This window comes from Schistocerca gregaria, chromosome X (assembly GCF_023897955.1).
Source record: "Schistocerca gregaria isolate iqSchGreg1 chromosome X, iqSchGreg1.2, whole genome shotgun sequence".
Taxonomy (NCBI): Eukaryota; Metazoa; Arthropoda; class Insecta; order Orthoptera; family Acrididae; genus Schistocerca; species Schistocerca gregaria.
Window position 1 is genome coordinate 36676204 of NC_064931.1, and position 15221 is coordinate 36691424.

The 15221-nt window shown below is 41.1% G+C and overlaps 1 protein-coding gene across 10 annotated transcripts in view; it reads left to right on the forward strand.

Annotated features, from left to right (window-relative positions):
* LOC126298657 (heat shock 70 kDa protein 14-like) overlaps window positions 1-15221 on the forward strand; it is a 193445-nt gene that overhangs the window by 133137 nt on the left and 45087 nt on the right. For all 10 annotated transcript variants that reach the window (XM_049990079.1, XM_049990080.1, XM_049990078.1 and 7 more), the window contains one exon: window positions 13337-13595. In XM_049990079.1, coding sequence (XP_049846036.1) covers window positions 13337-13595 — 259 coding nt within the window. The remainder of the gene's footprint in view (window positions 1-13336; window positions 13596-15221) is intronic.

Sequence of the window (15221 nt, forward strand, 5' to 3'; positions counted from 1 at the left end):
AAAAAAAAAAAAAAAAAAAAAAAAAAAAAAAAAAAAAAAAAAAAAAACCAAACAACTTGGCATGAGTCAAAGGATATGCCGACATCATCAGCAACATCTCTGATGGTGATTTGGTGGTTTTCCAGATCCATTTTCTTTACTACTTCTACTTTATCAGTAATGATGTGCTAGGGCATCCAGAACGGTTACTGTCTTTGTCTTCTCAACCCCCTGTGGCATGTTCATACCCCTCATAAATTCTTGTCTTACTCATAGTAGAGCTGCCAAAAGCCACAGTCAAATGTGCGGAAAACATAGATTGCTACTTACTGTAAAGATAACACACTAAATTGGAGACAGGCACAGTTAAAAGACTCAAATAAGCTTTTAGCAATGGCCTTCATTGGAAAAATAGAAACACACACCATTCATTCTCGCAAGCAAGCACACCTCACGCACACATGACCACCAACTCTAGCATCTTAGGTGTGACCCCAGCTGCCGGAGTTGGTGGTCAATAGTTCATGAGGTGTGCTTGCTTGTGTGAATGATTGGAGTGTGTGTCTCTTTTTGCATTGAAGGCTGTTGCTGGAAGCGTATTTATAAGCATCTTTTAATTGTGCCTGTCTGCAACTTACAGTAAGTAGCAGTCTATCTTTTCCTATGTTGGATATTCCTGCCTGGAGTTTCCATTGTTTAAAATTTAGCATAAATTCTTTGATCCATCTTTTTCAAAAGTAAAACATTTTTCAGGTACTCTGAAAACACGTATAGCTTTTCGACTGTGAACAATAAAATAAATATTCAAAACAGCTGAAAATCCCAAACATATATCAGGAACATGTGTATCAATAAGAGGAAAAAAAGGAAAGAAATTGAAGGTCAGATGTATGAAGCCCACGAAATAAAAAAATTCCCATTACTTTTTTTTATCACACTTTGTATTATGTGTAGTGATGATTGTTGTCCCGCTCCTAGTAGTTTGTCATTTTGACAATATGGCAAAATGCACCTGTCTCCTTTGAAAATATAATATTTTACTGTCAGTTCCTTTCCAAACACTACAGAAGACTGCCAGTGGTGTATGAAATACAGTTATATTAAGAACAGTAAATTGTTTTGGGTTTATCAATGAGTTTTCAGTGATAATGAAAAGTGTAACTTGCCTTGAAATAGAATACATGTATGATGCAATTTGAAACAGTATTGAGATGTATTCATAGTCTTAAGTTTGTTGTGTAAACTATGTTACTAAACATCTAACCCTCTGTTTGGCATATGGTTCACGATTCCAGTTACAGATTGCCTACCTGATGGCTTCCAAGGGCAACAAAAATTTGACTTTCAGTATTTCATTTAATTATTGGCCAAATTTAAAACATTAAAATTTTGTCATAATTTACTTGTTAAAAGGTATAAATCTTATGTTAAAAGTCGGGCACAGTAATAAAAGTCTTATAGTTAGAAATGATGTACTTATCTTGAGGCAGTGTAACTCAGGGCGTGCAAGTTGTCCAGGCTGTATTCACCCAGAATTTGAGAATGAGAGCACTTAGCAACTTCCAACAAGCTTTACACGTAATTTCAAACATTTTCTAAACTTTTCTCACTTACATGTTTAATGTCAAATATATTTAACACACTAACTTGTTTATAGAGTAATCATACAGTTTGAAACTGTTTTATACATGAGTGTTAGATTCTTTAAAGAATCTTCACTGAGGTGTACTGTTAATTACTAGGATGTGATCAGAAAATTGGCTATAGCAGTTGTCAATGCTAGTATTGCAAACCCATGCAAGGTTGCGTTTATATGGTGAGATGATTTATAATGTGAGATAATGTAATGGAGAAAAACTGTGTAGCTTTAATACAGGGTGTACACAAAGTCCGGGAACACTTTCAATTATTTATTGCATAAGAACCAAACATTGTACAGATATCATACATGTCGTCTTGAAGAGAAACCCTGCAAGTTTTTTTTCCACGTATACGAGCACAGCGTAGTTTGGTAATTTGCCGGTAGTCAGGGCTAGTCGCAAACGTGGCGAGTTCAGATGCGGATCGAGCTTTCTGTGTGTTGGAGTTCAACAAAAACGAGTGTGCTACAGCTGTTCAATGGGTGCTTAGAACCAAGTATGGTAAGAAGCCACCAACAAGGAAGGCCATTTAGCACTGGCACAACAAATTCATTAGGATGGGTTGCTTGTGCCCAGAAAAGAGAAGCGGATGTCCCAGTGTAAGTGAAGTGAATGTGGAGTGTGTATGAGAGACTGGGAAGGCAATTTAACCAACCAAGATAGCATAACTCTTGTTACAGATCCTTACCATTTTGAAATGATGGGAAATATTAGCTCAGAAAATAACTGGATATGTAACCAAATATTTGCTAAGTAAATGTTGGTAAATATAAATTTAAAGATGGAAAGAACCAGGACATAAACAGTGGAATTATATCTTGATTGCAAAATGGACAGTGTGTGACATAAACTTGAGTGCTGTGCATAATTACCTGTAAACACTATTTCTAACTTTTTCTTTGGTTTCCTTCACTGCTTGCTCATTGTACCAGTTGAATAACACCAAGGATAGGCTGGGATAGAGCCCTGTCTCTTTCCCTTCTCAATCACTTCTTCCCTTTCATGCCCTTCAACCCTTATAATTGCTATTAATCTTTCCTGGTGTTGGCTTCTACCAGTTTTTCTCTTCTGTAAATAATTTCAGTATTTTGCAACCTCGAATTACTATACTGATATTTTGGTAATATTCACACCTGTCAGCAACTGCTTCCTTTGGAATTGGAATTAGTTATTCTTCTTGAAGTCTGAAGGTATTTTGCCTATTGTCTCATATATTTTGCACACCAGGGTGCGTAGTTTTGTCATGACAGGTTATCAAAAGGACATCAGCAGATGTTACTGATAAAAATCTACCTCAGGGGCCTTGTTTTGGCATAGATCTTTTGACCCTAGGTCAAATTACTCTTGCAGTATCATAGCTCCCATCTCATCTTCATCTACTTCCTTTTCCCCTTCCTATGATATTACCTTCAACTTAATTTCCCTTGTATAGCTCATCTATATATTTCTTCCACATTTCTGCTTTCCCCTGTTCACTTGGTACTGGTTCTCCATCTAAGCTCATGATATTCATACAGCTGCTTCTCTTTTTTTCCAAATCCCTCTTAATTTACTCGTACGCAGTATCTATCATTCCCTTGCAAACATTTGCTCATGTCCTAGTGGAATGTCCGCCTTATAAAAATATCATAATCTAGTCAGTTACTTTATGTTTTAAGATTAAAAAAGAAATATTTATTAATTTTTAATGAATTCTTCTACCAGATTCTGTAAATGCTTTAAAATTTTCAGTTAAACTTGCCCCAAAAATTTAATCTTTGGATTAGATGTCACTTTCCCAGTGAATGTCATACTAAATATTTTCAGGTTTAGGACCATACTTGCACATCAGTAACTATTTAAGTAGTATGTTGTAAATAAAAATCTTGATGAAATTTCCATTTTTTAAATTATTTTTATGGCGGGCTTAAAGTAGTACTCATTGATAGCCCACATTACTGAAAGTGCGTTGATATCACTAAGAGTTTGGTAAAAGATATTTTCAGGTTCTGGACCCTACTTACATATTAGTATGTATTTAAAAAGTACATTGTTGATACAAGTAAAGAACAAATAAGGAATATTTTTGTTTAAATTTTTTTTAGGGCAACTGTCGGGAAAAATGTGTTGGTATTGCTAGAGTTAAACAAATGTCTTCAAGATGATCATGAGTGAACATTACATAATATTCTGGCCCCACATTTTTGAGCAACGAAGACTTACAAAAGAAAGATGAGTTACCCCAGGACATTATTCCAGATGACATTATTGAATTAAAGTATGCAAAATATGTCACCTTACTGATTTGTCTCCGCAAGGTTTACAATGATTCTAAGTGCAAATGCAGCTGAACTAAGCTGTTTTAAGAGCTCCAAAATTAAATCCCTGGAATATACTGCTAGACTTACTAAGTACAACATTCTGCAGTCTTTTGTTTAGCTATGGCATTGATTGGTTGGTTATACCAACAATCCCACCAAATTTCAATTTATCTAAGAGAATGCTGTGATTCACATAGTGAGATGCCTGAGATAAGTTGCAGAAAATACCAGACAGTGCTATTTTATTATTTAGTGCTCATAAAATTTGCCAAGTGAATATGCAAATGGCATTCTCAGTAGAGCAACTCTTCTGAAATCCAAACTGTGGTTTGTTGAGGATATCAGTGCTGCTAAGGTGAGATAATATTCTAGAATACATCACTTTCTCAAACATTTTGGAAAACGGTGTCAGCAGTGTGAAGCTGGTCAGTAGTTATTCAATTGACATCTCTTTTTATCCCCTTTCTTAAAGAGAGGTTTGACAACAGAATATTTCAGTCTCTTTGGAAAAATGAGTTATGTTAGTGATTCTTCACATATTTCAGATAAGACCATGCTTTTTATATTGGAACAAAACTTTATAATATTGTATTGGAAACACTATCTAAACCAGATGAGCATTTATTTTCGAGAGTATGGATAATTTTCTGAATTTCAGAAGGAGAAGTTGGTAATACATTCATATGATTGAATTTTATGAGAGTTTCAACACACTGCTGTGATTTTCCTCTTTAACTGTTTGTCCCTACACTTTCTACCAATTATTAAATGTACTGACTACCTGTGACTCATCATTACATCACTGCCATTCAGTTCAGTAGTGGTGATATCCTGTGCCTCGTTGTCCTGTCTCTCGTTTCACTGCATTCCATAAAGCCCCAAGTCTGTTGTCAGAATTACTAATTTCTGACATGATGTGAAGGTTTCTTGAATTTTTAATAATTTTTCTTAGTAATTTTGAGTAGTTTTGTTGTGTGCAACTACAGCTGGATCAATACTTGTTCTTGCTAATAGGTAAATTTTCCTTTTCCTTGAAGATGATATTTTAATCGCTGTAGTGATCCATGGTTTTCAAATGGCCATTTAATATTCTTTCCAATTAGCATATATGGGAAGGTATTTTCAAATAATTAAACGATTTTATCATGGAATAGATTAAATTTAATTTAGCATTTGGTTCAGCATAAATTTCATCTCGGGTTCTCTCTTGTAAGCTGTCCTTAAAAACATCTGTTGTGGATGCATTAATTATTCTGATTTCCACTTAAGTGTGTCCATACTGTAAGGCAGAAGGTAATTTATCCTAACAAACAGTGCATCATGTTCAGAGAGAGCATTTGTTACTGGGTAAATGGTATTTTTCTGGCTTTGAGCTTTAAAACCAATTAGGGTCCTACAGTCTTTATCCATCTGTGTTGGAAAATTAATTACTGGAATCAAATTGTGTGATCCACGTAAAGTTTCCTATTTTTCCTATCAGGGTCCTTTAGAAAATGTGCATTGAAATCGCCTCAGACCATTAACTGCTTGCTGCTGCCTGACAGCACAGTAAGGAATCCAGATTCCTCATAAATAGTTTAAAATTTCCTTGTGGGCATCTATATAATTCACAGATACACTTCTCTGTATGCTGATCACTACAAAACTACTTGCCTCAATGTTTTTGAACTTGTATTCTGCCTTAATATATGTAACAAATCTTCCTTTTCATATATTATTTCAGTATGAGTAAGCTGCTGGAGTTAATCTTTTATACATAATAATAACAAGGAGCATATTAAAGAGTATCAGAAAATAGTCTTGCTGCATATAATGTTAATTTGTAGCAGTGCACTTCAGTAGTGAATCTTTACACACCTTGTGATCACATGGTTTCTTTGCCAATGAAAGTCTCTCTATTGTATAACAGATTTGTTTTCGTGACCACTCACACCATTAATCCTCACATAAATCCATATTTTATGATTGTAGTCTCATTTTCCATTTCTTAATAGCTGTACTTTATTTACATGTATCATCTCGAACATGCAAATCTGAAGTGTCCTCCAGTTTCCCCCCATTCGTGTCCTGTGAAAGCCTACACTCATCTACTTTGTCTTATTTGTTGCTGACAGCCACATTTCCCTGTGCACTCTAATATGCATAACAAGAAGTTACAAGCAGAGCATTTGAACGTAATTTTTAAAATATTAAATGTAAATCACACTATTTCATAGTTTTACAATTCCAATTTTTCTCTCTCTTATTCCGTCGTCATTCCATCATTTACAAAATTCAAATGAATAAAGAAATGTGTTGATGAACTGCTATGATAAAAATGTCTTTGCTTACAGTATGAACGTTACAACAGCTACTAGTGATAGTTAGGGCTCTAATCGACCTACCGTATGCGGCCGATCACTACACACACTCCTCCCTGCGGGTCCAGGGATTACAATAGGCCCGAGGTATTCCTGCCTGTCCTAAGAGGTGACAAAAAGGAGTCTCATACGTTTTGGCCTTTATGGGGTGGTCCCCTGTAGGGTTTGACCTCCATTTTTCAAAATTTTCCCAAAGAGTGAGCCAATTGGAGAAGGGCGCCTTACACGGTTTATCCTGTCCATTGTCTATAGAGATCTTTAGCCCACTTTCTCGTCCTCGCATTGCAGTCCAGCTCATCCTCCCATCTCTTGGGCAAGGAACCTTCCTGGATGTGTTTTCCACCATGCACTGTGCAGTGTCGCTTTCTGCACCAACGATGACCATGGACTTCTTTGCACCTCATATCCAGCATGGCAGCCAGTCCGTTGTCGTGGGGCCACCATGTACCCTGTTGGTTGTAGCCCCCTGACAAAACGGGGATGGCTCTGCTGATGCCTGATCTGTTAACTCCCAATATATGTCAAGGATATGCCTGTCACTCTGGGGCATCAGGACTCCCTGCAATGGCCATCGTGCCAGGTGGCCTTTGCTGTGGCTGGGTGGCACCCGTGGGGAGGGCCCCTGGTCAGAGTGGGTGGCATCAGGGCAGATGATGAGGGATGAAGCGTACCACGTCATCACTTGGTGGTGATCAGCCACCAGCAGTCTCTAAGAGTTCCACGTCTCAGTACAATGCAAGAAACTCTGACCCTCAATCATTCCCCTCCCAGGCCACACCATGGGGGAACGCCAGGATAAAGATGGCAGCGAAGCTTATTCACCCCGGTACCTTGTATGTACGAGAGCTCATGGGGACTCCTTTGTTTCGATAAAGTCACAGTTTTTTGTAGAGCATTTACAGGACAAGTTTAGGGAGGTGGAGGGCTTGTCCAAAATGCGTTCTGGATCAGTCTTGATAAAAATGGCATCCTCTGCCCAGTCATTGGCTTTACTCACTTGTAAAAAGTTGGGGGATGTTTCTGTTGCCATCACGCCACATAAGAGCTTAAATATGGTCCAGGGTACTATATTCCATGGAGACCTTCTTTTACTGTCTGACGATGAGCTGTGCGCCAATTTAGAGCAGCGAGGTGTACATTTCGTCCAGCATGTCCAACGGGGTCTGAGGGATAATCAGGTTGTCACCGGTGCCTTCATCTTGGCCTTCGAGGGTGATACATTGCCTGAGAAGGTCAAGGTGGTGGTCTACCGCTGTGATGTAAAGCCCTACGTCCCTGCCCCGATGGGGTGCTTTAAGTGCTGGAAGTGCTGGAAGTTTGGCCATATGTCTTCCCGCTCTACTTCCAACGTCACATGTTGAGATTATGGACGTCCATCACATCCCAATACTCCATGTGCCCAGCCTCCGATCTGTGTCAACTGGGGTGAGCATCATTCACCTTGCTTGCCAGACTGCAGGATTTTACAGAAAGAGGGGAAAATTATGGAATACAAGACCCTGGACTGACTGATGTAGACTGAGGCTAAGAGAAAATATGAGCGCCTGCATCCTGTGGCTATGACCACCTCACATGCAGCTGCTATGAGAACAGTTGTAGCTCCATCAGTTCCACGAATTCCACTCGACTCTTGCAGCCAGAAGGCTACACCTGCCCCCTTGATAGTGGGGGCAATTCCCTCCTGTTGCTCCCGCATCGCCTACCTCGGGAGCACTGCCCCACCAACCATCGGGAACACCAGTCCCCACTTCTCAGCTGGAAAAGTGTAAGCCTTCTTCGGCTCCTCTCGCCAGGAAGGGATCCCTTGGGTCACTTCCTTCCCGGCTTTCTGCTAGTGGGAAAGATGATGCCGCCAGTGGCCGAAGTGCCCAAAAGTAGCTGGTTGTAGGGTTTCAGAATCATCCTCAGTCCCGGAGACGGAATTAGTGAAACCCTCCCAGCCAGAGAAACCCAAGGAGCAGAGAGAAAAGCCAAAAAAGAAGACCTCTATGACCGAGGAAATTGTGGTGGCACGCACACCCACACCACCGCTACCTACAAGGTCTGCATCTAGGGGGTGAGGTGGAGATGCTTGCATCTGCTGAGGACCTACACTACTGGCCGTAAAAATTGCTACACTACGAAGATGACGTGCTACAGATGCGAAATTTAACTGACAGGAAGAAGATGCTATGATATGCAAATAATTAGCTTTTCAGAGCATTCACACAAGATTGGTGCCAGTGGTGACACCAACAACGTGCTGACATGAGCACAGTTTCCAACCGATTTCTCATACACAAACACCAGTAGACCAGCGTTGCCTGGTGAAACGTTGTTGTGATGCCTCGTGTAGGAGGAGAAATGCGTACCATCACGTTTCTGACTTTGATATAGGTCAGATTGTAGCCTATCGCGCTTGCAGTTCATCATATTACTACATTGCTGCTCGCGTTGGTCGAGATCCAATCACTGTTTGCAGAATATGGAATCGGTGGGTTCAGGAGTGTAATACGGAATGTTACATGCCACAGTGAACACTATAACGCCCCATTTACATAGTTGGAGCTCCTCAGTGCCCTTGCACATTACCCTGTCACACCTCCTGTGCCAGATCAGATCCATGGTCAGATGATTAAACATCTCTCGTCTGACTACAAGTGACATCTCCTTGTCATATTCAACCGGATCTGGTGCGTCTCGTCTTTCCATCCCAGTGGCGGGAGAGCACCATCATTCCGATGCTTAAACCTGCTTGAAGTGGATAGCTATCAGAACATCAGCCTCACCAATGTTCTTTGTAAGCTCCTGGAGTGTGTGGTGTGTCTGTGGTTGTGTTGGCTCCTGGAGTCACGTGGTCTACTGACTCCGTGCCAGGGCGCCTTCCTCCAGGGTTGCTCTACCACTGATAATCTTGTGTCCCCAGAGTCTGCCATCCGAACAGCCTTTTCCAAATGCCAACACCTGGGCGCCGTCTTGTTTGATTTACAAAAAGCATATGACACCACCTGGCGACATCATATCCTTGCCACATTAGACGAGTGTGGTCTCAGAGGCTCACTCCTGTTTTTTTATCCAAAATTTCATGTCACTTCATACTTTCTGTGTCCAGGTTGATGCCTCCCATAGTTCGCCCCATTTCCAGGAGAGAGGGGTCCCGCAGGGCTCCGTATTGAGTGTATCTTTATTTTAAGTAGCCATTAATGGTGTTGCAGCAGCTGTAGGGCCGTCCATCCCACTGTCTCTGTATGCAGACGACTTCTGCATTTCATACTGCTCCACCAGTATTGGTGTTGCTGAGTGGTGCCTACAGGGCACCTTCCACAAGGCACATTCATGGGCTCTAGCTCACAGTTTCCAGTTTTCGGCCGCAAAGTCGTGTATAATGCACTTCTGTTGGTGTTGTATTGTTCATCTGGAACCAGAACTTTACTTTAATGTCGATCCACTCATTGTAGTGGAGACATATCGATTCTTAGAACTGGTTTTTGATGCCCGATTGACTTGGCTTTCTCATCTCAGTCCCCTTAAGTAGAAATGCTGGCAGCACCTCAATGCCCATCACTGCCTGAGCAACACCAATTGGGGTGCAGATCGCTGTAAGCTACTGCAGCTCTACAGAGCCCTTGTTCAATCCCGCCTCGAATATGGGAGTCTGGTTTATGGTTTTGCTTCACCCTCAGCGTTGTGTTCGCTTGACCCAGTGCACCACTGTGACGTTTGCCTAGTGACAGACGCTTTTAGGACGAGTCCGGTGAATAGTGTCCTGGTGGAGGCCGGAGTCCCTCCATTGCAGGTTAGGTGTTCACAGTTGCTCTTCAGTTATGTTGCATATGTTCGTAGTTCTCTTGCGCATCTGAATTTCGGTCTCCTTTTCCCGCCCGTGGCGGTTCATCTCCTGCATCGGCGGCCCAGGTCAGGGCTTACAATTGCAGTTCATGTCCGAACTGCAGTTGTTGCTTCACCACCCACACTTGAGGTTCATTCACGAACATCTCAGTCGTGTACATCTAGGCTGCGGCTTCGATTCTCGTCACGTACTGAGGCCACGAAGTGGTTTACACTGATGGCTCGATGGCTAACAGTCATGTTGGCTTTGCCTATGGTCATGGAGGACATATAGAGCAGCACTCCTTGCGAGATGGCTGCAGTGTTTTCACTGCAGAGCTGGAGGCCGTATTTCGTGGTCTTGAGCACATCTGCTCATACCCAAGTAAGTCATTTATCTTGTCTAGTGACTCCTTGAGCAGCCTACAAGCTATTGACCAGTGCTACCCTCATCATCCTTTGGTAGAGACCATCCAGGACTTCGTCTATGCCCTGGAATGGTCCAGTCGTTCAGTGTTGTTTGTCCGGACCCCAGGTAAAGTCGGAATCCCGGGCAATGAATTTGCCGACAGGTTGGCTAAACGGGTTATGCAGAAACCGGTTATGGAGATTGGCTTCTCTGAAACTGACCCGAGTTCAGTATTACGCCGCAAGGTTTTGTGGCTTTGGGTGATAGAATGGCATAACCTCAGTACGCACAGCAAGCTGCGTGCCCTTAAGGAAACTGTGAATGTGTGGAAGACCTCTGTGCGTGCCTCTCACAGGGACTCTGTGTTTCTCTGTCGGCTCCGCATTGGCCGTACGTGCCTGTCTCATGGTTACCTCCTCTGTCGTGATGACCCACCTCGGTGTCACTGTGGCTCACGAATGACACTCGTCCATATCTTGCTGGACTGCTCACTTTCTGCCACTCTGCAGCGGACTTTTAACCTTCCCAGCACCCTGCCTTCAGTGTTGGGCAATAATGCCTCAGCAGCAGCTTTAGTTTTACATTTTATTCGTGAGGGTGTGTTTTATCATTTGCTCCAAGTTTTAGCACATGTCCTTCGTCCCTGTGTGTCCTCCATCCTCGTGCTTTCAGGGTGGGGGTTTTAATGTGTTGCAGAGTGGCTGGGTTTTCCTTTTTATCCTCATCGTCAGCCATCCATGGTAACATGCTTTCTTGATTTAAGCTCTTCTACCTGTTTTTTGCGTCTTTGTGGTTTTCTTGTCCCCTTTTGTCCATTTAAGTGTGTGTTGACCTTCAGTTGTTGTCGTTTTTCCTTTCATTCATTTTGGTGTTGTCTCATTGTCTTACTCTCACCCTTGTGGCATTGTTTCCTTCGGAACAATGGACCGACGACCTCATAGTTTGGTCCCTTCCTCCCTCTTTTAAACCAACCAACTAGGCCAGTCTGTTGATTCCTGGCTTGCCCAGCATTATTTGTGCCAGGTTTACTTGATTGGTACACTACATGGCTATGACAATTGAAACATGATGTCCTCCCTCTCTCTAAATGGAAGAAGAAGAAGAAAAGACCTCATAGATGTGTGCGCTGATGGGATGGATGACCATTGATGCAAAATGGTCGTTAGTGGTAACCTCAGGTGAATCGGCCACACCATAGTTTTATAACACCTACATAGGCAGTCAGTGCTCTCTATCTGGGTGGACTGTACAGAAACCCATCTGTTTGTGGGAATGCATGTGGATCCCAACTAAGACGAAAGAAATATCACCATGGTATGGGTGTCGCCAAAATCCTCTGGAACTGCACCAGGAAATTGAACTTTGATCATCGTTGAAAGGCACAATCTTGTCAGAATGTCTTTGTTGTGGAGTAGAAAAACACGATACCCCCAACTACCATAAGGTCTTGTAAGTTGTAGGGACGTCATGGACATTGACACTGTTAAACCAAAAAAGTAGTGGTGAATTGGAAGCATAACAGAAGAGAGAAATTTGATGATGTAAGTGAATGGTGAACTGTAGAGAACTGATGCCTTCAACGTAACATTCAGTTGGCTATCCTAGCACTCAAGGTTTTATTTTTTATACTAAAAGTAAAACTTTAGGTACCCAATCTAATGTGGTGCTACAAATGCCAATGGTATGGTAACACCACAGGAAAGACACCTTCAAAGCCAGGACATTATGTTCAGTGCCAGACTCAATAATGGGTCTCACAAGTGTTCTATACACTATCGCATGCCGCCCCCCCCCCCCCCCCCCCCCCATTCCAGGGAAGAGAATGTTTTTATCACTTATATGAATGATATTCCATAACAGACTATTTGTTTGTAACCTGTATAAAATCAGGTCACAGATATCAGGATATTTAGACTCGAAACTAAAGAAAATCCACTTCCGAACAACACTGTCTCCCATGCTCATGTGCAGTCAGGTGTTTGCTTATATGAACATGGTCTCCTGTATAATGGACTTGTAAGAGCTTTACAGTTAGTTGGCTAGTTTTTTAAGTGATCGTCTCTGAAGCTGGGTGTTTTACATTGAAATGCAATTTTGGCGTTATTTTTAAATAGGCTCGTCATTGATTTTAAAGGATATTATTGCGTTTTACTTAACAACATGTACACATTTTATGGAAGCTTTAATGCTGCTTGGAAGTCCATGTTCAAAAGAAATGGACTTGGCTGCCTTTTAATCTAGGTACCTTAAATATCCTATTAAATCATTGTGTCTTACCAATTGGTATGAGCCTCTTACGGTGGCTGTGAACCAGCACACAAACAAGGTTTGCCATTTCATCTTTTTTTGTGTCATCTCTGCCTTTTGTGGTGCTACAATAAATGCAGAACACCATGTATTAAGAGATACAGTCTAAATGTGTGTATTTTTAAACAGTGGAGACATTGGGCCGTAGTGTGTAGATGGAGGGGGTGGGGGGGGGGGGGGGGGGGGGAAGAGAGAGAGAGAGAGAGAGATTGTCTACATCTGATAAATGATTTAGTATTTTAGCTTATAATGTCACAGTCTTCTTTCAGTGTGCCTGTTTGCCACCAAGCACCTCCCATATGTGGTGAGTAGTAATCTATCTTTTTGATATGTAATTATCAGTTCCCTTAATTCTACTATAGAGTTTCTTATTGGAACACATCAAAAACTGAGCAGTTGTTGTGGTGAAAAACTAATATAACAACCTTAACTGTTCGCTTTCCAATTTTTTAATAAAAGAAGGAAGACTAACTAGCGATATCATTATTCAATATGTGTGGGCCATTTAAACACAATACTTTCTTCTTATTGCAGAAAATGGAAGTTGGATCCAAATGATAGTCGGCGTGCTATGGCTAAGTTGTACAACTCTTCCGAGCAGTGCAAACACATTTTGTCCACAATGAGTACAGCTCATTGTTTTATTGAGTCTCTGTGTGAAGGAACAGACTTTAGCTACAATGTAACTAGAGCTCGGTTTGAAAATTTGATTAGCGCAGCTGTGAAAATGTGCACTGCCCCCATAGAAGAAGCACTGAGCCAAGCAGGCATTCATTACAGAGAGATAAACAAGGTGAGTCATCTGGTAGAGTTACTACCATTTTACATCATCACCCTTTCTCCGTCCCTTCCCCAATTCCTCATACCCTTCCATGCCCCCAACCATCCCTTTTACCATTCTCTTTTCCACTGTGTAACAATTCTGAGTCAGGTGTTTCTTCCAGTGATAATGCACATGTTCTATTTCTTATTTTTTAAATTTTATTATACTGTATTGCTCTTCTGTGTCAGTGATTCAAGGCTATGACCATAGCATCATACTTTCAGGTGAATTTTCAAGCTCTACGTCTACATACGTACTCGGCAAGCCATCTTATGGTGCATGACAGAAGGTACCTTGTACCAACACTAATCATTTCCTTTCCTGTCCACTTGCAAATAGAGCAAGGGAAAAAGCAACTGTCTATGTGCCTCCATATGAACTGTAATATCTCTTATCTTATTGTCATGGTCCTTAAGCAAAATGTACTACATTGATGGCAGTAGAATCATTCTTCAGTCAGCAGCAAATGCTGATTCTCTGACTTTTCTCAATAGTATTTCACAAAAAGAATGTGGTCTTCCCTCCAGGGATTTCCATTTCAGTTCACCAAGCACCTTAGTAATAATCATTTGTTGATCGAACCTACTGGTAACAAACCAAGCAGCCTGCCTGTGAATTGCTTCAATGCTTCCTTTTATGCGACCTGGTGGGGATCCCAAACACTCGAGCAGTACTCAAGAATGGGTTGTACTAGTATTCTATACTTGGTCAGCTTTATGGATGAACCACACATTCCAAAAGTTCTTCCTGTAAACTGAAGTTGACTGTTCACATTCTCTACTAGCATCCTTATGTGCTCGTTCCATTTCATATTACTTTAAAACAGTATGCCTAGATATTTAATCAGTGTGGTTGTGTCAAGCAGGACATTACTGTTGCTGTATTTAAACATTATGGGTTTGTTTTCCTACTCATCCACATTAACTTACATTTTTCTACCTGTATAATTAGCTGCTTTTCATTTAGTCACTAGAAATTAAGTCAGTCATCCTGTATCCTCCTTCCGGCACTCACTGATGACACCTTCCTGTACACTACATTGTCATCAACAAACAACTGCAGATTGCTGCTCACACTTTCCATCAAATTATTCATATATAGAGAGAATAAGAGCAGACTTGCCATCAAGGACTCCATACTGGGTTCTATTACTTTGAGAAGTCTTTGAGGCACCCACATATCTTGGAACTTATTACATATGCTCATATCTTCATTAACAGTCTGCAGTGAGACACTGTTTGAAATGCTTTCCAGAAGTATAGGAATATGGAATATACATTTTGCCGTTAATTGAGGATTCACGTATATCATGTGAGAAAAGGGCAAGCTGAGTTTCACATCAGCGATGCTTTCTGAATCTTGCTGATGTGTGGCCAGAAACTTTTCTATCTCAAGGAAATTTATTATATTTGAACTGAGAATATGTTCAAGAAACCACTGTTTAGGAATTGGTCTGTTATTTAAAGATCTATTCTTTTACCCTTCTATACAGGAGTCACCCTGCACTTCTTTCCTGTTGTTTGGGACTTTATCATAAACACAAGCTAAGTAAACGATCAGTACCATAGAGTACCCTCAGTAGAATCAAATTGGACT